Source organism: Gorilla gorilla, chromosome 1, assembly GCF_029281585.2.
Source record: "Gorilla gorilla gorilla isolate KB3781 chromosome 1, NHGRI_mGorGor1-v2.1_pri, whole genome shotgun sequence".
In the NCBI taxonomy this organism is placed as follows: domain Eukaryota; kingdom Metazoa; phylum Chordata; class Mammalia; order Primates; family Hominidae; genus Gorilla; species Gorilla gorilla.
The window spans coordinates 187,892,198-187,918,625 of NC_073224.2; the positions used below are offsets into that span (position 1 = coordinate 187,892,198).

The window sequence follows — 26,428 nt, forward strand, 5'->3', positions numbered from 1 at the left end:
TTCCCCCTAACTCTGCCTCCACAATGTCCCCCTTTGGGACAATAAGAGAAAGAATTCTGGACTGTGTAGACTGTGGAGCTACTGACCTAACACTGGATGAGGCATTATTTCAAACAATTACTGCACTAACATTCATTTACAGGTGGAGGGTAGAGGAATAATATAAAAGGAAATTCTGTACACAACATCAAGAAAAGCACAAGAGGAAATATTCTCCTCTTTTGTACTGTTATTTTATTTTGTTTAGTCCATATATTATATAAAACATAACAGGAAAAATGAACGAATTTATAAAATAAATTGAGGTGTTTGGATGAAAAAAATACAAGAGCTTTGCCTTCATGTCTACAGATCTCTTAATATATTGTTGGTCTTGCACCTTAGATATCAAATAAAGATATCTAGCTTGACACAAAAGTTGGTAGCTGCAAGGTTAAGCTGTATTAGTTTGATGATGGGCCAGGAAATGATATATTTTCTAAATTTTGTCCTTAAATATTGGCTGTAACAAATGCTGATATAGCAAAAAGTAAGCTTCTATTAGACAGCAAGAGGGAAACTTGAGTGAATGAATGCAACTTACCTCCAAGTCCTCTTAAAGGAGGTAAAAAAATAAATACTGTGTTTTACCAGTGCTCCCCCCAAAGCATTATTCTAAGCATGCAGGAGGGTACAGTGAGCAGCTACAATAGTAAGATCCAACCCAGAGGTAGGTTCAAGGCCAAGAGTAGGAGAGTGGTTGAGGAAATCCTCCTAGGGCCAGTACCATTTCATAGAATGCCCATTTGTGCTGGGGGGTGAGTCTATGGCCTATTTTCTTCTGATTCAAAAGGACATTCCCAATTTTAACCTTGCTGAAAAACAGGCATTTTTGTACCTGCTATTAAGAACAGCTAGGATACAGGATAAGGCTGACATAAAATTATTTAGCAAGCACATGCTAGCTATTCCAGTTTGAAATCTACCAAACTGTAACATCAGGGAGAAATAAAAAGTTGAAGATGAAGTTGTTCCTCAAGATGAGGGAACAAAATCTTACAAAAGGAGGGATTAGGCACTCGCTTAACTCTATATGGAGAACATCCTTCTCAAGCTAGGTGGAAGATGAGGAAGAATATTACCAAAAGCTGACCAGGCCATTTGGAGACCAAAAGGAGAGGAAAAAAGGCATTTAGGAAGCAAGCTAGTAAAAGAAGTTCTTCTGGGTCTGACTAGGTAAGTTAATCTAAGGCAACCATACCAAAGATATGTTACCCATTACTCCAGCATGAAGCCAGTGGCAAAATACCTCAAGATATTTTAAATCCAGAGAAGTGTATGAAAAATATGATAGTTAGCCAAGCAAATTAAAATCAAACCACTAATGGTAAAAATCTCTTCAGATCTGAAATCCAAGATACTCACTTTCCATTAATTCTGTGTCTTACGAGGGGAAAAGAAAAGTAACAAATGTAAAGACTTTTTTTATTTCTACTGGGGAGGGAGGAGGATAAATAGAACTGTTTTCCAATTTGCTCTCCACTGTATACACACATACCCACACACATACATAAACATACATACACCAAAAATACCCCAAACAAAAAAACAAAAAAACAAAAAAACCAGGAATCAAAAACCAAAACACCCTCAAACTGCACCAATACTTCATATTTTGACCAAAAAAATATCCTGGGAGGAAGTGCAAAATGCAAAATCAAATGACCGAAAAATGCTGAACAAACAGCATTATTAATATACAAAATATTTATATTACTGAACTAGTAACAGGTGATGTTCTCTGTGTCTGTAAAACTTTGGAACCACATAGCTGATTTGTTAAATCTAGTCCATGCCAGCTTCCAAAAACCAAACTTTTAGTTAGCTTCATTCTTTGATGCCTCATCAAAATTTTCTACAAGATCTGAAAAAGAAAAACAAAGTATATGAATCAAAGAATACAAAAAAGGAAAAAGAGGTAAATGGAACTCCTAACTTCTAACCCCCCCAAAAATAAAATTAGTACAACCAGAATTAGCCTGAAAACATAAGGAGGCAGAAATGAACTGGTGGCATTTTACTAACAATGATTTAATTATTTGCTTAGGACAGTAATCCTAAGGAAATGTTCATCTTTTGTCTATGCAAATTACTGAGGTGAATAGCATTTTCATATGTCAATTATAATTCATACAGAAATGTTATAATGATAGCTATGCAAATTTATAATCACAGTGATTTCAATTTAATAAATCCAGGCAGCAGAGCTTTGTGTGACAATTTCTGATTCTAGGTTCTAAGGTGGGGGCTTACGTTGTTTTTCATTAGATCCTATCCACATTATTGTGAATCAGTTTAAATTCATGAGCTTACAATCAACACAAACCTAAAAGTCATCTATGCAATGACTGAAAGGAGATAAACAGGATGCTTAAAATCTTAAGTCTAAGGAAATGTCACTTACCTGGAACATCATCATCTTCCTCATCAATGTCTTCTGGTTTTGGTGCTTTACTATCCAAGACTACAAAAAGTTTATTTTAATATTAGTCATTGAGAACAAAGACCTTAAAGAAAACTTATAATGTTTATCCCTTTTTTCCTGTATAAATCACATACAGTTGCTCAGAAATAGCTAAATATTGTCAATCTAAAATGCCATTCATTTTTTTTTGCTTGAGTAACATTAAAAATAAATAAAACTTTATCAGTTAATACACTGATAACACAGCTGGCAATTTCCATGTGTGACAAAGATGAAATTTATTTTATTTATTTTTATTTATTTATTTTTTGAGACAGGGTCTCACTCTGTTGACCAGGCTGGAGTGCAGTGATGCGATCTTGGCTCACTACATTCTCCACCTCCCAAGTTCAAGCGATTCTCCCTGCCTCCCAAGTAGCTGAGATTACAGGCAAACGCCACCATACCCAGCTAATTTTTGTATTTTTAGTAGAGATGGGGTTTCACACCATGTTGGCCAGGCTGGTCTCGAACTCCTGACCTCAAGGGATCCACCTGCCTTGGCCTCCCAAAGTGCTGGGATTACAGACATAAGCCACCACACACGGCCTACAAAGATAAAATTTATATGCAAAGTGGAATAACTGATCACTGAGTAAAAAAACTTTACAGTGGCCATATTCTCCAAATAAAAAATTAAAATTAAGGTTTTTTTCAGCCAGGTATGGTGGTTCATGCCTGTAATCCACTGCACTCCATCCTGGGCGACAGAGTGAGACTCTGTCTCAAAAAAAAAAAAAAAAAAAAAAAAAAACCAAGCAACAACAACAACAACAACAACAAAGCTGGGAACAGTGGCTCATGCTTATAATCCCAGCACTTTGGGAGGCTGAGGCGGGTGGATCACGAGGTCAGGAGTTTAAGACCAGACGGGCCAAGACGGTGAAACCCTGTCTCTACTAAAAATATAAAAATTAGCCAGGCACGGTGGCGGGCGCCTGTAATCCCAGCTAACTTGTGAGGCTGAGGCAGATAATTGCTTGAACCCGGGAGGTGGAGGTTGCAGTGAGCCAAGATCATGCCACTGCACTCCAGCCTGGGCAACAGAGCAAGACTCTGTCTCAAAAAAAAAAAAAAAAAAAAAAAGATTTTTTTCATTTCTTTTGGTGTAAGAAAATATCTAGCTAGGTAGTATGGGCACTACAATACTAGATTTTTTTCATTTTTAGGGGCAACATGACACATTTGAAACCAGGACTATCTTGGAAATTCAGAACTTACGGTTGCCACATTTATAGGGCAATCAATATTTAACAAAAACATAGATGTCTGACAACATTATTTTCTTTTTTCTTTTTTTAGAGACAGGGTCTCCCTCTGTCACCCAGGTTGAAGTACAGTGGCATTCCATAGCTCACTGAAGCCTTGAAGTCCTGGGCTCAAGTGATCCTCCTGCATCAGCCTCCTGAGTAGCTATGACTATAGGCACGCGCTACCACACCTGGCTAATTTTTGTATTTTTTGTACAGATAGGGTCTCACCATGTTGCCCAGGCTGGTCTTGAGCTCCTGGCCTCAAGAAATACTCCCTCCTCAGCATCACAAAGTGCTGGTATTACAGGAGTGAGCCACTGCGCCCAGCCATACAACAGTATTTTCTGATTGTCATTAATTAGCAGTGAATATCAAATTAACTATTTAAAATGATGGGCCAGGCATGGTAGCTCACGCCTGTAATCCTAGCACATTGAGAGGCGGTAGGTAGGTGGATCACTTGAGGCCAGGAGCTCAAGACCAGCCTGGCCACCATGGCGAAACCCTGTGTATACTAAAAATACAAAAATTAACTGGGTGCAGTGGTGCACACCACCTGTAGTCCCTGCTACTCGGGAGGCTAAGGCATGAAAGTTGCTTGAATCCACAAGGTGGAGGTTGTTGTGACCTGAGATCACACCACTGCACTTCAGCCTGGGAGACAGAGCAAGACTTTGTCTCAAAAATAAATAAAATGAAATAAAATAAAATAAAATTATGGCCTGAAGATCTGGGCACTACCCTTTTAGGTAATTACTTCTCAACTTACTATTATTACTACCAAAATGTTTCCGAATATTCTTTTTTTTTTTTTTGAGATGGAGTTTCCCTCTTGTTGCCCAGGCTAGAGTGCAATGGCATGATCTCAGCTCACTGCAACCTCTGCCTCCTGGGTTCAAGCAATTCTCCTGCCTCAGCCTCCCGAGTAGCTGGGATTATAGGCGCCTGCTACCATGCCTGGCTAATTTTTGTATTTTTAGTACAGACGAGGTTTCACCATGTCGGTCAGGCTGGTCTCGAACTCCTGACCTCAGGCAATCCGCCCGTCTTGGCCTCCCAAAGTGCTGAGAATACAGGCATGAGCCACCACGTCCAGCCATGTTTCTGAATATTCTATGTGTCACACTACATAATCATTAAACAAATTCAAAATTTTATGAAGCATAGAAATAACTTTATAGAAAGTAAAATAATTACATACAGGCAAATCCAAATTAAGATGGGACACCTTTTAAATGATTAGGTTCTTTAAGTAAGGTGGGGAGAGAAAGATTTACTAAATTGAAATACCTACCTTGCCGTGGGAACTGTTCAGCTAACTTCCTAAGGCTTGTTAAACTGTCAGCACCAAGCTGACTTAATATTCCAGGAAGCATTTCTGTGATTGGTTTGGCTTCTGCATGACCAGTAATTGCAAAGGTATTAGCAGAAAGGGAAGCTTGGACTTTGGGATTGTTGAAATGAATAACTGTCCCATCATCTTTAATCATGTTCACCTGTATGATCACAGAAGAAAAATGTACTTCACATGCTAGGTACACTAAAACAATATATTTTTAAAAAGCAATTCAGCCAATTATGGTTTTTTACTTGGGAGTTATGTAATCCCAAGGTAGTAACTGGCCAAGCAACGGACATTCGTGGAAAAAGATCATAGTAATAAAGTAAAATGGTGTAGATGGCACAAATTACTAGGATGGACAAGAAATATTCAATTCATTATAGAATCTAGATTTTAAATTCAAAGACTTCCAAGAGAAAGAAGTACATGCCCATGTTTTTTTAAAAAATGGAAGTATCAGCCACAAACCAGCTTCTTTATGAAATTACTCATTATCTTACTCAATTTATACTGTCAAACAAAATCAGTGCAATTTCCAGTTGGTAGGGTAGCATCTTACTTAGGGGACTGGTTACAAAGGGGAAATAGTATATGGTAAAAACAACCACTGAAAATCCATAAAGAACACTCAGAAATGTAACCAGGTGTTTCATTCCTTCAAGCACTTAGTACATTTATAAAAATTTCAACTTGTTCTAATCATGCCATTCTTTGTAAGGGATTTTGCTAGTTCTTCTAATTTTTTTTTTTTTTTTTGAGACAGAATCTCGCTGTGTCATCCAGGCTAGAGTGCAGTGGCATGACCTCGGTTCACTGCAGCCTCTGCCTCCCAGGTTCTAACCATTCTCCTCCCTCAGCCTCCCACCAGGTAGCTGAGATGAGAGGCACGTGCCACTATGCCCGGTTAATTTTTGTATTTTTAGTACAGATGGGGTTTCGCCATGTTGGCCAGGCTGGTCTCGAACTCCTGACCTCAGGTGATCTGCCCACCTCAGCCTCCCATGGTGCTAGGATTACAGGCATGAGCCACCACACCCAGCCAGTTCCTCTAATTCTTAAGGGTAGCTTCTCAACAATCTTTAATAACCCCTGTAAAGGTCAAAGAAATTGTCCCACCCACTCACCTAGTGACCTGAACATGCTTTATCAACTAGGAAACCTTTAAAAATCATCCTCACATTCTTTCCATAACTTTCACCAATATGAACTATTTCAGATTTGATTTCATCCATTGCCTGGGACTTACTGAAATGGAAGGTTTAACATGTGCTACTTAAGATTGTTATTTTTCTCTCTCACTCATGTACTTCATGTTTTTTTCAGTAGAGTTGAATTTGTGTAAGTTAAATGTGTGAATAACATGATTCCACTATGTAGTTGATTCCCCTGGGTAAGTTACCTTGGTGGTAACATGCTTACTATATAAAAAGGTTAGGAAGAGTTAACTCTTGGCTACTTTAGAAGCATTTCATGATTCATCCAAAATCTGCCCTGCCAAAATCAAGCATAGATGCTGAGTGTTCTCCACGGACAGTGGGAAGAGGACTTTTCTTCCTCAGAGGTGATTACCACCATTGATAACACCAGAAAGGAAGGGCAAGAAAGGGGCTTCTAAATTTCAGGCAAGACCTGGAACACAGAGAAAATAAAGGCAAATCCCTGGAAAATTGTAACTAAACCCACAAATAATTTCCCCAGGTTTTTCTGACAAAAATCACTATTTAAATTCTATACCCTTCCCTCTCTCTCACTATTACACTTAGGGTTCTATTAATTATATCACACACAAGCATTCAATCCAGCTGTTCTAAAAACACAGCACTGTAAGTTAACTTTAGAAAAGATAAATTATATAGTTTTGAAGATAATTACAGTTTTGATAAAAGTTAAATGTTAAAGTGGGTGAAATCTGGGCTCGAGAAGGATGACAGTGGATGTGAAATGGGATGTTGCTCTGCATTTAGCCTAGAATCACATAATTTTAGAATGGGAAAAGAACAAAAGATATGGTAGGACTATATTTTTCAAATCAAGACCAAATCACGTGGTTTAAAAAAGGATTTCAGGCCAGGTGCGGTGGCTCACACTTGTAATCCTAGCACTTTGGGAGGCCAAGGTGGGCAGATCAAGAGTTCAGAATCAGCCTGGCCAACATGGTGAAACCCCGTCTCTACTAAAAATACAAAAATAGCCAGGCATGGTGGCGGGTGCCTATAATCCCAGCTGCTCGGAGGCTGAGGCAGAAGTGGCTTGAACCCAGGAGTCGGAGGTTGCAGTAAGGTGAGATCGCACCACTCCACTCCAGCCTGGGCGACAAGAGTGAAGCTCTTTCTCAAAAAAATAAAAGAACAGGGCAGGCGCGGTGGCTCAGGCCTGTAAACCCAACACTTTGGGAGGCTGAGGCGGGTGGATCACGAGGTCAGGAAATAGAGACCATCCTGGCCAACATGGTGAAACCCTGTCTCTACTAAAAATACAAAAATTAGCTGGGTGTGGTGGCATGTGCCTGTAATCCCAGCTACTTGGGAGGCTGAGACAGGAGAATCACTTGAACCAGGGAGTCAGAGGTTGCAGTGAGCTGAGATCGTGCCACTGCATTCCAGCCTGGCTACCAAGTGAGACTTTCTCCCAAAAAAAAAAAAAAAAAAAAAAAGGCTGAGCGCCGTGGCTCACGCCTGTAATCCCAGCACTTTGGGAGGCCGAGGCTGGTGGACTGCCTGAGATCAGGAGTTCGAGACCAGTCTGGCCAGCATGGTGAAACACTGTCTCTACTAAAAATACAAAAATTAGACAGACATGGTGGTAGGCACCTATAACCCCAGCTACTCAGGAGGCTGAGGCAGGAGAGTTGCTTGAACCTGGGAGACATAGGTTGCAGTAAGCTGAGATCGCACCATTGCACTCTGGCCTGGGCAACAGAGTCAGACTCCGTCTCAAAAAAAAAAAAAACACCCAAAAAACCAAAGATTTCTAAAATGCTTCTGGGTGCAGAGTCTCAAATATTGGAATCTGAGACTTTTTTTTATTTACAGACATTAAAGTCACAAGAAATCTGAAATCAATATTGTTCAAAAAATTCAGGCTATATATTTGTTGAACTTAGAAGTCTTCCAGTTCAAATCCTTTATGTTAAAGAAATAAACACTGAAGACAAAAGCTCTTTGTTAGCAACATACCCAAGGACAAATAGCTTGTTAAGTGCAAACCGAGGACCCGAGGACTTTAACCTGGGTTTCCCAACTTGTTCTTTAGTTTCCTTCCTACTAAATCATTCTCATACTTAAAACGCTTATTTGCCTACAAAAATTCAATTCAGCTGGGTGCTCATGCCTGTAATTCCAGCACTTTGGGAGGCTGAGGCGGGTGGATCACCTGAGATCAGGAGTTCACAACCAGTCTGGCTAACATAGTGAAACCCCATCTCTACTAAAAATACAAAAATCATCTGGGTGTGGTGGCAGGTGCCTGTAACCCCAGCTACTTGGGAGGCTGAGGCAGGAGAATCGCTTGAACCCGGGAGGAAGAGGTTGCAGTGAGCTCAGATCATGCCATTGCACTCTAGCCTGGGCAACAGAGCGAGACACTGTCTCAAAAAAAAAAAAAAAAAAAAAAAGAAAAAGAAAAAGAAAAAGAAAATTCCATGGCCTCATGAGAGCTTGTCAGAGAATGATTTATTTCAGGATATAGGCCAAATCGAGAACACAAAAGAAAAACAACACAGGTATATAGATAAAATTTACCTTATTGGCTACAAAACAAGAGGCTAACATGGAGCCAAAAACAATAAACAAACTCATGGAGTTTTTCCTTATGTTCAAGTTTCTCTTCTGAAGGCTAAATGTTGTTATATTTTACACCCTGATATATAGGTCTTTCTAGTTTGAAATATGCTTGAGTTTAGTGTGAAAAGCAAGATGAATTCCATCTCAGATTGTGAAACATAAATAAATTTATTCATGGCTGTTTTAAATGGAGTGGTCTAAAAGATGCAGCTTCAGGAATAGAAAGGTCCAGAAAGTGATGGAGAGTTTAGTTAATTTTAGAATATAGAGAAATACTAGAAGGTAAAACAGCTAGAATATTTTCTTTCTTTTTTTTTTTTTTTTGAGATGGAGTCTCACTTTGTTGCCCAGGCTGGAGTGCAGTGATGTGACCTCTGCTCACTGCAACCTCCTCCTCTCGGATTCAAGTGATTCTCCTGCCTCAGCCTCCCAAGTAGCTGGGATTACAGGTGTGTGCCACCATGCCCGACTAATTCAAATTATTTTATTTCTAACATTCCTTCCTTCTGAGCAAATGACATGGTTATATAAGGCTTCTGGGCACAAGCTATTATAAACTATCAAATGATGAATTGTTTGGCTGAACAAGACCAGTTAGACACCTCTCCTGCCATTTTGGGTAAAAGAAGGGATAAGGAACTTGTTAAAGTCATAAAGCAAATTATATGCATTTAATATCGAGACTTCACTTCTTTCAGTGATTTTATACTGTGTGGTTTGAGTAAGCCATATAATATATGTACAATGTAAGAACAAGGAGCAGCCAAATAAAAAGGACTATTAAACTAGCAACTATATCAGCACTGAGGTCTCTTTTTCAACCAAACATCCCCTTTAGGTCAAAATTTGTTTTTTTTCCCTAAAGATAGCTGAAGGTAAAGGATGCCACTTGAGCTAAGGAGAAAGAGGCATTTTGAGACCCCAGTCCAAACCACAGAATGCCCTTGCTCTCATTTTTTGCTTTAATACTGATGTATATAGTAGTTAGCAGTAAACTTTGTCCTCTCATTCCTAGTGTATTTATATATGCTGTTTTCACTGTTTAGAAGAACCATTTCCTACTTCTCCATCTTGCACATTCCCATTTGTCCAAGATTGAGGTAAGATGCTTCTTTCTCTGTGAAAACTTAAGGTGGTTTATGCGCTTTCTGCTATTATACAGAATTGTCTTGTAGTATAATTGCATTTGTAAATCATTGACCATACTAGAAGGTTAATTTCTTAAGATCAGAGACCATGCCTTATTCGACATAGTATCTCCCCCAATATCTAGTACATAATAATCACTCAAATCTGCTGAATGAATGAATGGATACCTCCTATACAATTTATTCTAAAATCATGGCTGGGCATGGTGGCTCATGTCTGTAATCCCAGCACTTAGGGAAACTGAGGCAGGAGGCTCGCTTAAATCCAGGAGTTCAAGATGCCTGGACAACACAGCGAGAACCCCATCACTACCAAAAAAAAAAAAAAAAAAAAAAGCAAAAGCAATCCAGGTGGCATGGTAGTACATGCCTATAGTCTTAGCTACTCAGGAGGCTGAGGTGGGAGGATTGCTGAGCCTAGGAGGTCGAGGCTGTGATCACACCACTGCACTCCAACCTGGGTGACAGAGCGAGACCCTGTCTCAAAAAAGGAAAAAAAAGGATATTGTCAGACCAACTCCCCAAATGCTAGATGATGGGTCACATTAAGGTTTAAACATAGCACCAGCAGTGCCTCCAATGAAGATGCCCAGAATCTCCTGGGCTGTATCTTTAGCCTGACTTTTCCTATAGTTTTGACCTTTCAGAATCAGCCCAACCTACCCTCCAGAATTAGGGGCATTTTAAGGCACTCTTGGCAACTGCTGGGTGGTCCTTTTATGCCGCTATCAAACACCTTAACAATCCCTACCTTTGCTGGGCTCTGCATAGGGTATGTAAGTTAGTCATAGTAGCCTCCTACCTGGTAAATTTGATGCTCACTTTGTTCCTATACTGCAGTACATTTTTGTGGCTAGAGGAGGCTCACAAAGTTATATTTGACTCCATAGCTCTTGCTAATAACTGCCCTCTCAGTTCATGGAGGCTTGAATTCTTCTTTGTGACTTTTTTTGAATCCAACTGAGAATGATAAAAGAGAATTAGCAGTTGTCTCTTTTTTTTCTTTTTGAGATGGAGTCTCGCTCTGTCACCCAAGTTAGAGTGCAATGGCGCAATCTCGGCTCACTTCAACCTCTGCTCACTGCAACATCTGCTTCCCGAGTTCAAGTGATTCCACTGCCTCATCCTCCCAAGTAGCTGGGATTACAGGCATGTGACACCACGCCCAGCTAATTTTTATATTTTTAGTACAGATGGGGTTTCGCCATGTTGGCCAGGCTGGTCTCAAACTCCTGACCTCAGGTGACCCACCCACCTCGGACTCCCAAAGTGTTGGGATTACAGGTAGGAGCTACCGCGCCCAGCCAGCAGTTGCCTACTCCATCCTACATGTAATGGCACTTAACTGTTTACCAGAAAATTCATCTTTTACTGACTTCTTCCTATATCTTTTAAGAGACAGGGTCTCATTCTGTCTCCCAGGCTGGAGTGCAGTGGCTTGATAATAGCAGCTCACTGCAGCCTCAAACTCCTGGGCTCAAGGGATCCTTCTGCCTCAGCCTCCTAGGTTGGTAGGACTACAGGCATGTGCCACCATGCCTGGCTAATTTTTTATTTTCTTTAGAGACACGGTGTCATTTTACTCAAGCTGGTCTTGAACTCTTGGCCCTAAGTGATCCTCCTGCCTTGGCTTCCCAAAGTGCTGGGATTACAAACACAAGTCACCACACCTAGCCTCTTCTTACAGCTTAATAGGGTGAAACAACAGACTTCTTAAGAATAAGGCACATAAGCGTCTGGGGTGTTGTGAGACTGAAGAACGTGAGATTTTGAGGATTATGGGCTTTGCACACGCTCTTATAAATCAGTCAGTATCCTTCACATTCAATTCTAGCTCAGCATCTGCTTATTTCTAATGGCTATTATTAAGCTAAAGCTTACGCTATCATTAGTCTATAACATATGCTGGGATCACTTTCTCTTATTCTCTGGTGACAAGTCTGACAAGACAGGAATTTTTTCTTTCTTTCTTTTTTTTTTTTTTTTGAGACAGAATCTCACTCTGTCACCCAGGCTGGAGTGCAGTGGCATGATCTGGGCTCACTGAAACCTCTGCCTCCAGGGTTCAAGCGATTCCCCTGCCTCAGCCTCCTGAAGTCCTATCCTTTAGTTTTTGACAGCCTTGGATTTTTCTTTGTTTGGTAACATTAAAAAAAAAAAAAACCTATATATAATTTATTATACCAAATCAATGAACTATTATACCAAGTGAACTATTATACCAAATGAACTATTATACCAATAAACTATTATACCAAATGAACTATTATACCAATGAACTATTATACCAAATCAATGAACCAAAGAAGGTCAGAGAAGCTTGTCTTATTCCGAATAGTCTTTTAGTTTTTTTTTTTTTTAGACAGAGTCTTGCTCTGTCACCCAGGCTAGAGTGCAATGGCACGATTTCAGCTCACTGCAACCTCTGCTTCCCAGGTTCAAGCGATCCTCCTACCTCAGCCTCCTGGGTAGCTAGGATTACAGGCATGCACCACCACACCCAGCTAATTTTTGTATTTTTAGTAGAGACAGTGTTGTACCATGTTGGCCAGGCTGGTCTTGAACTCCTGACCTCAGGTGATCCACCTGCCTTGGCCTCCCAAAGTGCTACGATTACAGGAGTGAGCCACCGCACCCAATCTTAGTTTTTAAAGTTTCTGAAGAGGACACCAGTTAAGCTCTGGAAGGGGGAAAAAAATCACAAATACTGATAGCTTGGATAGTACTAATGTTAGTGACATTCAGTACTGACAGTAGAAAATTAGGGGTATGGAGAAACTTTACTTGGCCTAAGTGCATTCAATGAATTTTGAGATCCACTACTGCTCTCCCTGTTCTTCACTCCCTAAACTGAGACTTTCTACTTTTTCATGTTTTGAAGGTCTAAGCACAGAAAGTACTATCATATTGTTTCACAATAATGGCAAAAAGTGTCTTTTCTTCTCAAAAGTTTTTATCTGCTTTAAACTGCCAAAACTCAAAAAGGCAGTATATTCCTGAGTTCACACTTTGTAACAAGTTTTAAACATCCCAAAGTAAAAATAACAAAATTTTAATTAATGTGTTTCCTACTCTAAGACATATATATATGTTCATATCTGAGTGTTTCTGAAAATCATATCTATATTTCCATGTATACATTTAATGCAATAGCTTCTTTTTTCCTTCTCAAGAAGCTGTTTTTAACCCAAGTGTATGAGCAAGCCAGGTTATATATAGTATACTAGATGTTTCCAAAGAGGAATATTTCAGATTTGTTAAGGGTTATATAAAGTAACAAATATCTTGGTTCTCAAAAAATCAATTTTAGAAAGAGGGAAAGAAGAACAAAAAGTAAAACTCCTCTCCATCTTCGGTTCAAATATTCAGAAATTTTATGGTTGCCACCTTGTATTATTATTTTGTACGTTTTCCCTGTACAACTATCCTGTGAGGGTTAGAAGACAACACCAGGATGGGGGGAGGGCAGAGAAGCTGCTATAGTGTACACACATGCCACATATCTATTATGTGGCATTAATTCTCTGTGTGATGTTGTGAGGTGTACTAACTCCTCAAAAAATTGCAGTGGCAATATTAACAAAAAAGAATTCACAATATAATTTAATAAGTGCTATAATAAAAAGCAGATACAGGGTATTGTGGAGGCACACACGAAAGGCACCTAACCCTTCTCTGCACAAATGCTGTACAGGTGCTATCAGGAAGGCTTCTGGGAGGAAATAATGCCTATATTAAGACCTGAAAAAGGAGAAACAGCAATGTCCTTGGAAATACTGATGGGGATTTCTTTTCTATAATGGTTTAAGGAATGAATTCTGCATGGTAGGTGCTCAGTACCTATATAAGGCAGGTAAACCTCTTACTTTCCCTTTTTTTTGGTGGGGGAGGAGGGACAGGAGGAAATTAAAAGGCCAAGAATGAGTATAATCAAGTATAAATGAAAACAGCAAAAGCAGGATAAATTAATGAATAGTATGAACTCTGGTTTTGACACACCTTAGTTCAAACCTGGAATTCTAGCACTTACTAGGCTACGTGATCTTAGGTAGGCACCTAACTCTCTAAGCCTCAGCTCTCTCATCTGTAACCAACAACAACCAACTCAAAGGGATATTGTGAAGCTGAAATGGTATAATACATATTGATTTGTCTAGTTGTCTAATTAGTCTCCTCACCAGATCGTAAGCTACAAAAGACAGAGGCCATGCACAATATCTTGTACCACTGTCCAGTAAGTCCTTGGCAAAATGCTTAGCATGCAGATGTTTAATAAACGTTGACTATCATTAAGTACTTTGTTATGATGATTTCAATTACAGCAACACCATGACCTCGGCACAGTATTATAGGTTTGATTATATTCTGAACAGATCAAAAATTACTAACTGGTTCCTTATTTCAATGTAAAACACTTATAAAATCAATGCTGCCCCTACACTAAAAGTTTTACTAATTATGAGAGGCATAAAGTCTTCCAAATCTGAACAAAAACTTTAGAAAAACATGTCCTTGGAGATATTACACAGTTAAATCTATACTGCAAGGAAGGTATAATTTTTTTTCCTCTCTAAAGAAGTGTTTCTCAACTAACGGTGCCTGCCCTTTGCCTGCAAGGTACATATACATGGCAATCTCTAGAGATATTTTTGATTGCCACAACTAGGAGTATAGGGGTGTTACTAGCACCTAGTTGGTGAAGGCCAGGGATGCTGCTAAATATCCTATAATGCACAGGACAGCTCTCACAGCAAAGAATTATCTAGTTCAAAATGTCAACAGTGCTGAGGTTGGGGGGCAGAGGAGTTGAAGGGTAGAAAGGTAGGCAAAGATATAAAATTGCATAAACATTTACAAGTAGGTTAGGTTTAATATTACCAGAATTCATGTGTATTATTGCAACTTATTCATTTTTACCAAGTTTTAGATTTTTAAAAAGAGGTTTGAAAGGACTTAGATTTGTTTGTTCTAATATGTATCTAAGATTAAGAGAACGGTCTCTAAAATATTTCAGGTCCATGAAAATATATAAAAGCTTTCAATAACTCAGAAAAAAAAATGTCTAAATATAATTTCAGGTCTTACAAATGAAGCTCTAATCTGTATCTCAGAGTAACAAGGCACAGTCACATCAAGCTGAAAGGAAAAAGATGCATGTGGCTTACATTTTCTACTATTTTATCAGTACACTGATTTTCAATGTACAAAGCAGATTTAAATGATGTGTTAATTTTATTCATTTATATACGCAAGGTGGAAGGAACATGTGGCACTTTGCCATTCCACTACCTTTTCTTTGCCATTTAACTCTGCTATTTCTTTATTAATGATCCCTATCCACATTATTATTATTTTTTTTCAGACAGAGTCTCACATGATCTCTGCTCACTGCAAACCTCTGCCTCCTGGGTTCAAGCCATTCTCCTGCCTCAGCCTCCCAAATAGCTGGGATTACAGGCACGCACTACCATGCCTGGCTAATTTTTGTATATTTAGTAGAGACGGGTCTCACCGTGTTGGCCAGGCTGGTCTCAAACTCCTGACCTCAGAAGATCTGCCTGCCTTGGCCTCCCAAAGTGCTGGGATTACAAGTGTGAGCCACCGCGCCCAGCCCCTACCTCCACATTATTTCTGATTCTTGTTTTATAGCACATGTACACTAGTCACCTATTTAAAATTGTGAGGTGATACCAAACACAGTAATGATTAAATTTTCTTTTTTTGAGATGGAGTCTCGCTCTGTTGCCCAGACTGGAGTACAGTGGTGCGGTCTCGGCTCACTGCAAGCTCCCCATCCTGGGTTCACGCCATTCTCCTGCCTCAGCCTCCCGAGTAGCTGGGACTACAGGCGCCTGCCACCACGCCCGGCTAATTTTTTTTTTAATTTTTAGTAGAGACGGGGTTTCACCGTGTTAGCCAGGATGGTCTCGATCTCCTGACCTTGTGATCCACCCGCCTCAGCCTCCCAAAGTGCTGGGATTACAGGTGTGAGCCACCGCACCCGGCCGGTTAAATTTAACTTATAGCAGTGAAAGCGTAAACTTTGGTTACCATCACAGATGGAATTGGCTGGGTGTAGTGGCTCATGCCTGCAATACTAGCACTTTGGGAGGCCAAGGTGGGCAGATTATTTGAGGTCAGGAGTTTGAAACCAGCCTGGCCAACATAGCGAAACACTGTCTCTACTAAAAATACAAAAAAAAAAAAAAAAATTATCCGGGCGTGGTGGTGGGCGTCTGTAATCCCAGCTACTCTGGAGACTGAGGGAGAAATTTCTTGAGCCCAGAAAGCAGAGGTTGCAGTGAGCAGAGATCACACCACTGCACTCTAGCCTGGGTGACAGAGTGAGATTCTGTCTTAAAAAACAAAAAAACAAATGGAATCATCAGGCAGAGGTGCATCTAGGTGGTAACATCACAAGTAGTTGTTGTTATTTATTAAGTATCTTCTGGAATAACATTAATCTTTGGTCTCATATTTGAGAAAAATAGTGTCATCAAAATACAATAAACTGACATACAATTTTTTTTTTTTGAGACGGATGCTCACTCTGTCACCCAGGCTGGAGTGCAATGGCACAATCTTGGCTCACCGTAACCTCCGCCTCCTGGGTTCAAGTGATTCTTTTGCCTTAGCCTCCCGAGTAGCTGGGATTACACGCATGTGCCACCACAGCTAGCTAATTTTTGTATTTTTAGTAGAGATAGGGTTTCACCATGTTGGCCAGGCTGCTCTTGAACTCCTGACCTCAGATGATCCGCCTGCCTAGGCCTCTCAAAGTGCTGAGATTACAGGCGTGAGCCACTGCACCCGGCTGACTAATACATTTTAAACAATTTTTGAAACAGTTTTAATAAGAAATCTAACCCATGTAAAGCTATTGCTGAAGCCTTTTGGCTGAGGTAGTAACTAATGAGGCTCTGTAGAATATAAAGGTGCATTAGGGTAAAAAAGTCTATCTCTATTGAGCCATGAGTCCAAAATCTTAAATAATAAAAAAAAGTCTGGCAGGGCGCGGTGGTTCACACCTGTAATCCCAGCACTTTGGGAGGCCGAGGCAGGCGGATCACGAGGTCAGGAGTTTGGGACCAGCCTGGCCAGCATGGTGAAACCCCGTCTCTGTTAAAAACACAAAAATCAGCCGGGCGTGGTGGCATGCACCTGTAGTCCCAGCTACTCGGGAGGCTGAGGCAGGAGAACCGTCTGAACCCGGGAGGCAGAGGTTGCAGTGAGCCAAGATCGTGCCATTGCATTCCAGCCAGGGTGACAGAGCGAGACTCCATCTCAAAAAAAAAAAAATAAAAAAGTCTATCTCACCTGAAGAAATGTTGGGGTTTATTTCTACATTATTAGAGACATATTTTATATTAATATTCAAGAACACTTAAATAATTTTGTCATATATGCAAATATCTTGAGCTTGAAAAGTATGATGAAAATCCTTAACTGTCTACCAAAATTATTTTTTTGACCATCATTTAATTTCATACAAAAATCAAAGTGCCACAGTCCTTCAAAGACATCAGAGTGACAATATCAAAGATTTTTCTAAGCTGATATTTTACATCTGAAAGGTCCAGACAATTATTTGTGCATGTACCCACACAATTTAACAACTTGCAAAGTGATCATACCTCTTCAATACCAGCTATATTATTCACAGCCAGTTTTTTTAGAGAACTCTGAAGCTTTTTGTCATCAGCTGTGGCTGTTCTATGTACCACCTTCTTCTTTCTGCGAGCTGTACCCTGAAAAATAACCAAACAGAAGCAGAAGTGTTAGCATGCCTGGCATCTGGCAACTGCAATCACATCTTACGTATCACAATAATCTAAAACCCACATTAAAAAATGGACAAAATAATAATGATTAATATTATAAGACTTCTCAGAGGTTGTGATTGTCAGCCTAACGCAGATTTTTAAAGGTTGGTTCTAGCCAGTTCCTTTTTTTTCCTTATCAGCTTTCTCAGGTTGAATTATTCTTATCTAATATCCAGACTTTATCATTTCAACACAAGATACTGTTTGCTAATAAAACATAATTTATAACTTCAAGACAATTTAAATACTTTATAACAATTTTAAAACATCATCTTTTCTTATAGTAACTACCACCCCCTGCCAGTAGTCTAAAGATATTCTGAAATTTGGGGAATTAGGACATAACTGAAAATTAATGTCTACATTACAGTAGGAGGAAAAAAATCAATAAATATATAAACAAATTAGATAATTTCAAATGGGATTAAGTACTATAAAGAAAAAAGCAAAACTAGAGCACAGCAAGAATGACTAAGTAGGGGCAAAGCACTACTTTATTAGAAGGTCCAGGAAAGCCCCCTCTGAAGAGGTAACATATGAGTTGAGACCCATAACTAGGGCAAGAATGATCAAAGCAGAATGAAACAAGGTTGAACTTGTCCTTTCTAGAAGAGAGAAAATGGGCCAGTATGGCTAGAGCAGAGTGAATAATGGGAACAGAAGAGGAATATGAAATCAGAAAGATAGGCAAGGACCAGATTATGTAGCCTAGAATGCCATGGGCAGGAGCTAGATTTTATTCTGATTGCAATGGGAAGCCATTGAAAGGTTTTAAGCATGGGAGTGACTTGATCTGATTACTTATGACTGAAGTTGCTATGTAAAAAATGGATTATAAAGAGACCAGTCAGGAGGCTCCTGTAGCCGTCCTGGCCAGAGATGAGGGATATGGCAGTGAAGATGGTGAGGGGTCAGATTCTCACAAGAGACCACATGACTTTGCTGATGGATTACACGTCGGATATGAGAAAAAGAGGACATTTGGATGATGCTTAGAATCTTGGCCTGAGCAAACAGGTTGAAAATTATACTAGTTACTGAGAAAGAAAAAGTTCATTTCTAAATTGATACTGTGAAACTCTAAATACATTTTTCCATTGAAATACCATTTAAAATAATGGATTCCTGGATCGGTTTATTAAGTCTTGAGGGTTAAATCTTTCTAAAACTGGTAGGTGTAAGGAGAAAGGAATAGTGGTTTCAATCTCTGGGTAGCTCCTATAGTAGTACTCAGGGAATCAGCCTTATAGAGGGAAGGTAGGGGCTTCAGTCTCAGCAATTCCGGTGGAAATGGAGGAGAGATCTGACAGCAGAGGATGCCTTGAAATCTAGTTGCTGAAGGACTGACTATTTACATAGGCACTCACTTGTGAAGCATTCCTGACTCAGGGATAGCTCAACTGCTTGGTGCTTGCTCAACTCGAATGATCCTCAGGCACCTCAAATTCAATATGTCTTAAAGCTTATCAGTCCACCAATCTATTCTTTCTATATTTCCTAACTTTTGTAGCTGGTGGTACCACCATATACTCAAGTCTCTAAAATCATGAATCTGAGGGTTATCCTAGATTCTTCTGCATGCCCTTTACCCCCCATATCCCATCAGTCACTAAATTGTGTCAATTACAACTCCTAAATTTGTATCCCATATAATAGAGGTCCCCAACCCCCAGGCCACTGACCAGTACCAGTCTGTGACCTGTTAGGAACACGGCAGCACAGCAGAAGGTGGGGTAGGGGGCATGAGCGAGCATTACTGCTTGAGCTCCACAGCCAGTCAGATCAGCGGCAGCATTAGATTCTCATAGGAGGGCGAACCCTGTTGTGAATTGCGTATGCGAGGAAACTAGGTTGCGCACCCCTTATGAGAATCTAACTAATGCCTGATGATCTAAGGTGGAACAGTTTTATCCCAAAACCATCATCCTCCCATCCGTGGAAAAACTGTCTTCCACGAAACCAGTCCCTGGTGCCAAAAAGATTGCGGACTGCTGCCTTATACTATAGCAATAGTGTCTCAATTGTTCGCCTATATGCCAAACTTCCATTTTGTTCCATTTTCCACAACGCCAGCAGTTACCTTTCTAAAATGGCAGTCATTTCCTTCTTAAAATCCTTTAATAGTTGCCCACTGCCTAAAGGATAAAACTCCAAGCTCCTCAGTATGGCATATAAAAGTATAATGGAATCCCAAACTACCTGGTCATTTCATTTCCTGCCATTCTCTATCCATTACGTACACTAAAGAACAGCTGTACCGGCTGAGTGCGGTGGCTCACGCCTGTAATCCTAGCACTTTGGGAGGCCGAGGCGGGCAGATCACGAGGTCAGGAGTTTGAGACCAGCCTGACAAACATGGTGAAACCAAGTCTCTACTAAAAATACAAAAATTAGCCAGGCGTGGTGGCGCGTGCCTGTAATCCCAGCTACTCAGGAGGCTGAGGCAGGAGAATCGCTTGAACCCAGGAGGTGGAGGTTGCAGTGAGCCGAGATCACGCCACTGCACTCCAGCCTGGGTGACAGAGTGAGACTCTGTCTCAAAAAAAAAAAAAAAAAAAAAAAAAAAAAGGCCGAGGCGGGAGATCATGAGGTCAGGAGATCAAGCAAGATCATCCTGGCTAACATGGTGAAACTCTGTGTCTACTGAAAAAAATACAAAAAATTAGCCGGGCGTGCTGGCAGGTGCCTATAGTCCCAGATACTCGGGAGGCTGAGGCAGGAGAATGACATGAACCTGGGAGGCGGAGCTTGCAGTGAGCTGAGATTGCGCCACTGCACTACAGCCTGGGCGAAAGAGAGAGACTCCATCTCAAAAAAAAAAAAAAAAAAAAAAGAGGCCGGGCACGGTGGCTCACGCCTGTGATCCCAGCACTTTGGGAGGCCGAGATGGGCAGATCACCTGAGGTCAGGAGTTCAAGATCATCCTGACCAACATGAAGAAACTCCATCTCTACTACAAATACAAAAATTCAGCTGGGCATGGTGGCATATGCCTGTAATCCCAGCTACTCAGGAGGCTGAGGCAGGAGAATTGCCTGAATCCAGGAGGCGGAGGTTGCAGTGAGCTGAGATCGTGCCATTGAACTCCAGCCTGGGCAACAAGACCGAAACTCCGTCTCAAAAAAAAAAAAAAAAAGAATAGCTGTACCAAATTAAAGCAAGCCATTCCATTAAGTACTGTGTTATCTTAGCACCATATGTGCCTTTGCAAGTATGGAAATGACAACCCTTTTTACTCTATCTCATGAACCCTCTTACCTATTTCTTTTTTTTTTTTTTTTTTGAGACGGAGTCTTGCTCTGTTGCCCAGGCTGGAGTGCAGTGGTGCGATCTTGGCTCACTGCAACTTCCACCTCCCGGGTTCAAGTGATTCTCCTGCCTCAGCCTCCCAAGCAGCTGGGACTACAGGTATGCGCCACCAGACCAAGCTAATTTTTGTACTTTTAGTGGAGACAGGGTTTCACCATGTTGGCTAGGCTGGTCTTGAACTCCTGACCTCAACTGATCCACCCACCTCAGCCTCCCTAAGTGCTGGGATTACAGGCGTGAGCCACCACCCATTACCCTTCTGCCAGCCATTACCTTTTCGCCTAGTGATAAATTGTTTATCCTTTAAACAAGAGCTCAGTGATAACTTCCTTGTCTCCACTAGGCAAGAGCACCTTGTACTTCATTATAACACTCAGTATTCTGCGTTATAATTGTGAGCATCTCTCTCCCAAGCAGAGCTGTGATCTTGTTTATCTTCTATGTGCTGGCACACAGTAGGTGCTCAATATACAACAGCTAAATTGAATGTACCAACCAGTTTTAAAATACACAATGGCGATGTGGTACATCAAGCTCTTCTAGGTATATTCTATGGTTCTTGAATATCCCTAGTTTCTGCATTGGCACATCACATCACACTTGATGCTACAATGTGACTACTGTGGTTACACGAGTGTGTTAATCTAACTCCAGACTCATATAACTGTATCACTGTGGGAGAAGGAGAAAGTACTGGCTCTTCTTCCCTTCCCTTCCCTTGTGCTCATCCCCAGGAACTGTGGTTATCATCAGTGTAAATGACACAGTGGGACCCACTACAAAAAGTAGTGTCCTACCTACCACTTCAGGTCTGAGGTAAATACTATTCTTTCTTTCGCTTTTGCAAAGATTGTGTTGGGCAGAGATATGGGTAGAATATTCTCCTTGAGCCTGGTGCCACAGCTGAAGAGAATCAAAGACTTCGGTTGCTCACAACTAGCTCTTCCTCAGGCTTTAAAAAGTACAGGGAATAAGAAAGCTGATATTCATATTCACCAACATGGAAGAACAGGTAAGAATTTGTGAGGAAAACCTGAACAAAATATATAATCAACTTAAGCATCTCCAGCTAAACCTCTGTACAAGTAGGTAACATCCAGTCAAGACAAAGTAACCCTAACATCTGGTATGCCCTGCAAGTGAGTCTAACCATAATAATAGCTATCATTTATTAAGCATCTACTCTGTGCTAGACACCACATTAGGTGTTTTATGAATATTACCCTAATCTTTAAACACCTTATGTAGGATTATTTCTATTTTGCAGATAAGAAAGTGGAAGCTTAACAAGGTTGGATAACTTGTTCACATCATATAACTAGCAGATGGTAAGAGTTAGGATTCAAACAAATGTGGCTATTTCCATTGCATCATCAGAGAGAAAAGTGTTCTAGTTACCTATTTTAGATCTAGACAAGTTATTTTCAAATTGGAATGTGGTTTGATCTTGATTATTGAAAAGATTTTAGATTTTCAATGACCACAAATCCGAAATAATAACACTATCTGGTAATCATACATTCTCCTATCAGTTTTTCTTATGCCACACTCACCTTGCCCCCTATCCGGACCTGAGCCTGAAGTTTGGCTAACTTTTCTTGATTCATGCTGTTGGTAAATCTAGGGGGGGAAAAATAAATTTGTTAAAGTCACTCTTTTGCCGAAATTAACAAACTGTTTATGCAACAGTACCTTCTGGTTCACTGAGCTTGTAGTATGCATCAACACCATGACCATATTAATACTGTCTATATTCTTAATAAACATTAACAACTTGTTCTAGCTTCATAAACCAGATATTTTTAAAAATCAAAATTAAATTACCATGAGGGAATCAAATATACAAACAGAAAATAGAACGGGATTCAAAGTCACCTATTCAAAGATCCCTCCTTAAAACATGATTCAATCCTTTGGCATTCAGTTAAGCCTAACCAATTATGAAATCTCTGTAGGCAAGCCAGTTTTTTTCCCCCAAAGATTTTTACAGCAGAGAGCTGTTACCAAATGTTATTAGCAAAATCTTCAAGTAGATTTTTTCCTCCCAAATCACATTCTGTATTTCTTATAAACCATAAAGATGACAAAAGGAAAAAAAAGCTGAACAAAGAAGAAATTCAACAAAAGGCTGTCTAGCTGTCAAGATATCAAGTAGTCACGTCCTCTATTCAAGGTCAGATGGTATGTTAATGATGGGGAAAGAGAACCAGGTTTTCAGACATGTGGTGCTTCTGCAGCACTCTCCAGAGTTCATTCAACACCCTGCACTGATATAGTATGTTATACTTGTCAAGACATTCTTGCATACAGGGTAAAATGCTTCATTGCACAATTTAACAAAAACATATCTTTGCTACAGTAATAAATGTTGGGGGGAGGGGAGAGGAGACTCCTAAAACAAGCTTTTTAAAGTTAATCTTGATTTTGAAGATTCTAAAATTATAGTCATGAATCTAGTCTGGTCAGAGATAATCCCACTAAGAAAAAAAATTCTTAAGTTTATAATGGGTCATCACATTCCACATTACATAAACAAAGAAAAGCCAAATTCAGGCCCCGCACGGTGGCTCACGCCTGTAATCCCAGCACTTTGGGAGGCCGAGGCGGGTGGATCACCTGAGGTCGGGAGTTCGAGGCCAGCCTGACCAACATGGAGAAACCCTGTCTTTACTAAAAATACAAAATTAGCCAGGCGTGGTGGCACATGCCTGTAATCCCAGTTACTCAGAAGGCTGAGGCAGGAGAATCGCCTGAACCCGGGAGGCGGAGGTTGTGGTGAGCCAAGATCATGCCATTGCACTCCAGCCTGAGCAACAAGAGCGAAACTCCGTCTCAAAAAAAAAAAAAAAAAAAAAAAGCCAAATTAAAAGTCTTGTTTTACTTGTTCTGCAGATCAACAAATCATTACTGAGATGTGAGGGAGGGAATAAGGGACTAGGTTGTTATCAAATCTTCTTTGGCCAATTCTCTAAACCCTGTATAGTCATCATTCACATGAAAAAAATACTGTTTGCTTCATTTGAGAGATTAAAAAAAGGAGCATCAAAGACTATATAATTACTAACCATTTTGTACTTTGACACTGTCCTTAGGCAATAACCTATATAACTATCTCTTCTTTAAGGCTAATGTCCAGATCCCAAATAATATTTAGAATTTATGATTCTTCACTCTGCTCAGCACTGTATCACAATGCTGAAGCAGCTAAAAACACTTTTATAGGAGGAAGTGTGTTTAGAGTCCAAAACAAGAAGTCTTAAGTATGTGCCAATCTTAGCTCTGCCATAGACTTAAATTTGATGACTTAAATCCCAATTCCTATGCTCAAATATCCACAGAAAAGGACCAACATTCACTTTTCTCAAAGGAATGTGGCCATGAGAGTGTAGTGAACTAACAAAGAGCCAAAGGAATTTATTGCAAAAAAAAGGGGCTAAGGAAAAACATTAGACCTAGATACTTGGTAAACCCTTTGGGATTCTTCTGCATTTTGAAGTAACAATTCCCAAGAGAAGAGACAGAGGTTGGGATGCCAAGACAAAGTCTTGACTTGTTTGAAATAAAAGCAAGAACAAAATTAACTCTTCAAATCAAGGTATAGATGAAAGAACAGATTCCATTCCAGGTGGTCAGGACAACAGAATTGAGAAATTTTGTTCCTAAGGAGTATCTCAGAGAAAAATGATTTTAGGGAGACTGAGAGCTCAAGGCAGTAGGGGAGGAACAAGAGTATAGTCTTTTGTTTCTTGGCAAGTTGTGGTGTGTGGAATTCAAGTAGGAAAGAGGACTGGACTCAGTCTATGCGATGCCAAGCTCAGAATCTGGAGTAGACCTCCAAGATCACCTGGTTTAATTCTCTATTCTCAATCAACCTCTACTTTATTGCACCCATCATTCCTATCTGTGATGTCATCTCAACATCTGCTAGCACCAGCAAAGTATAAATTACAAACGAAACAGTTCCCTCCCTCCCATCTTAATAGATTAGGAAATAAGGGCCCAGAAGGGAGAAGTCCCTTCCTAGACCCAAAAGGGAGAAATAACTTCCTAAAGCCACATGATTAATGAGTTCTTCCTTGGGGATCCCAGGATCTTTTAGCACTGTTCTCAAGGACTCAAGAAAGGGTGTAAACAGGTTTATATTTATTAAGTGCCTAAGTTAGAAGCATTGTGGTAGGCACTTTCACATACATCATGTTTACACAAAGATAAAAATAATTGCAACCTTGAGTCCTGACTTTTTATTATGTAGGGCTTCTCTAAGACAAGCACAGGCTTTGGAATCAGAAAGACCAAGGTTCTACCACTTGGGAAAGGTATTTTTCTTCTCTGAACTTGTATTCCTCCTGCATTTGGAAAGGTATAACACCACGTACTTCACAGGGTTGTTTTGAGGGTTAAAAGATTATCAACCACAGGGAATGGTTCACAGAAGATACACAGTTACTGGTAACTATTGTTACCACTCCCGAGGGGACAACTATGGTAAACTGCAAGAATGTGGGAACGGAAGTTGAAACCGCCATTCACTAGCTGTGCAACACTGAGCCTGTCGGTCAGCGGGCAGTGGGAGGGGGGTTATAAAGATGGGCAAGGGACGCCGATTTGTAAACAAACATTGCCATTACAAGGTGAAGAGCGCTGCAACTGAGTTCGGTTCCCTGGACTCAAGGGCGGGAAGTGGTAACCTCAGCTTCCCTATCTGTAGACTGGGAGCATCAAATGAGATGACAACAGAAAGCCTGTATAAAGCTCAAAGCACACAACACTGCTGTTGTGAGCGAGGAGTAATGGAACAGAGGAGGGGCGTCCACCCGCCTCCTGGGACAGGGTCTGGGCGGCAACAGCGCGGGCCCGCTCGCTCCCACAGGGGGCGGTGGTGCTGGGAACCTTCCCACAGGTGCCGACCCCCAGCTGCGCCGCCGGTAACCGACAGGCCAAGCCAGCCGCCTCCGCCCCCGCTCGCCGCACCACGGCGGAAGTAGCAGCCTGAGCGGTTGGCGGGTGTCGGAAGGAGAGGGCGCGGGGAGACCGTGCGCAGCGGCCTATGGCCGTGAAGTGGCGGGACCGCCGGGGGTCTCACCTGAAGCAGGGAGGGTCCTCCAACACCAGCACGCGGCAAGAGCAAGATGGCTACCTCAGCCGAGACAGAGAAAGACGACGGCGGCAGCGGCGGCGGCGGGAGCAGATCCACGTGATACAGCCGACCCCGCCTCTCCCTCTCCGGGGCAGCCTATCCCGGGAGCGAACATCTGAACTCCAACGCCC

General features: G+C 40.8%; 1 protein-coding gene across 2 annotated transcripts; it reads right to left on the reverse strand.

Moving 5' to 3' along the window:
• Positions 1-214: 214 nt before the first annotated feature.
• On the reverse strand, positions 215-26,320 carry BTF3L4 (basic transcription factor 3 like 4). 2 transcript variants are annotated; one of them, XM_019018507.4, is made up of 6 exons: positions 26,244-26,320; positions 22,714-22,780; positions 17,663-17,776; positions 5,051-5,252; positions 2,444-2,503; positions 215-1,903 (listed from the first exon to the last, which is right to left on the reverse strand). In XM_019018507.4, exons 2-6 carry the CDS (start codon positions 22,765-22,767, stop codon positions 1,857-1,859), a joined length of 477 nt encoding a protein of 158 aa, XP_018874052.1. In that variant the 5' UTR covers positions 22,768-22,780; positions 26,244-26,320; the 3' UTR covers positions 215-1,856. The 2 variants fall into 2 exon arrangements, with proteins under 2 accessions (XP_018874052.1, XP_063554825.1); XM_063698755.1 differs by lacking the exon at positions 5,051-5,252.
• Between the last annotated feature and the right edge of the window lie 108 nt (positions 26,321-26,428).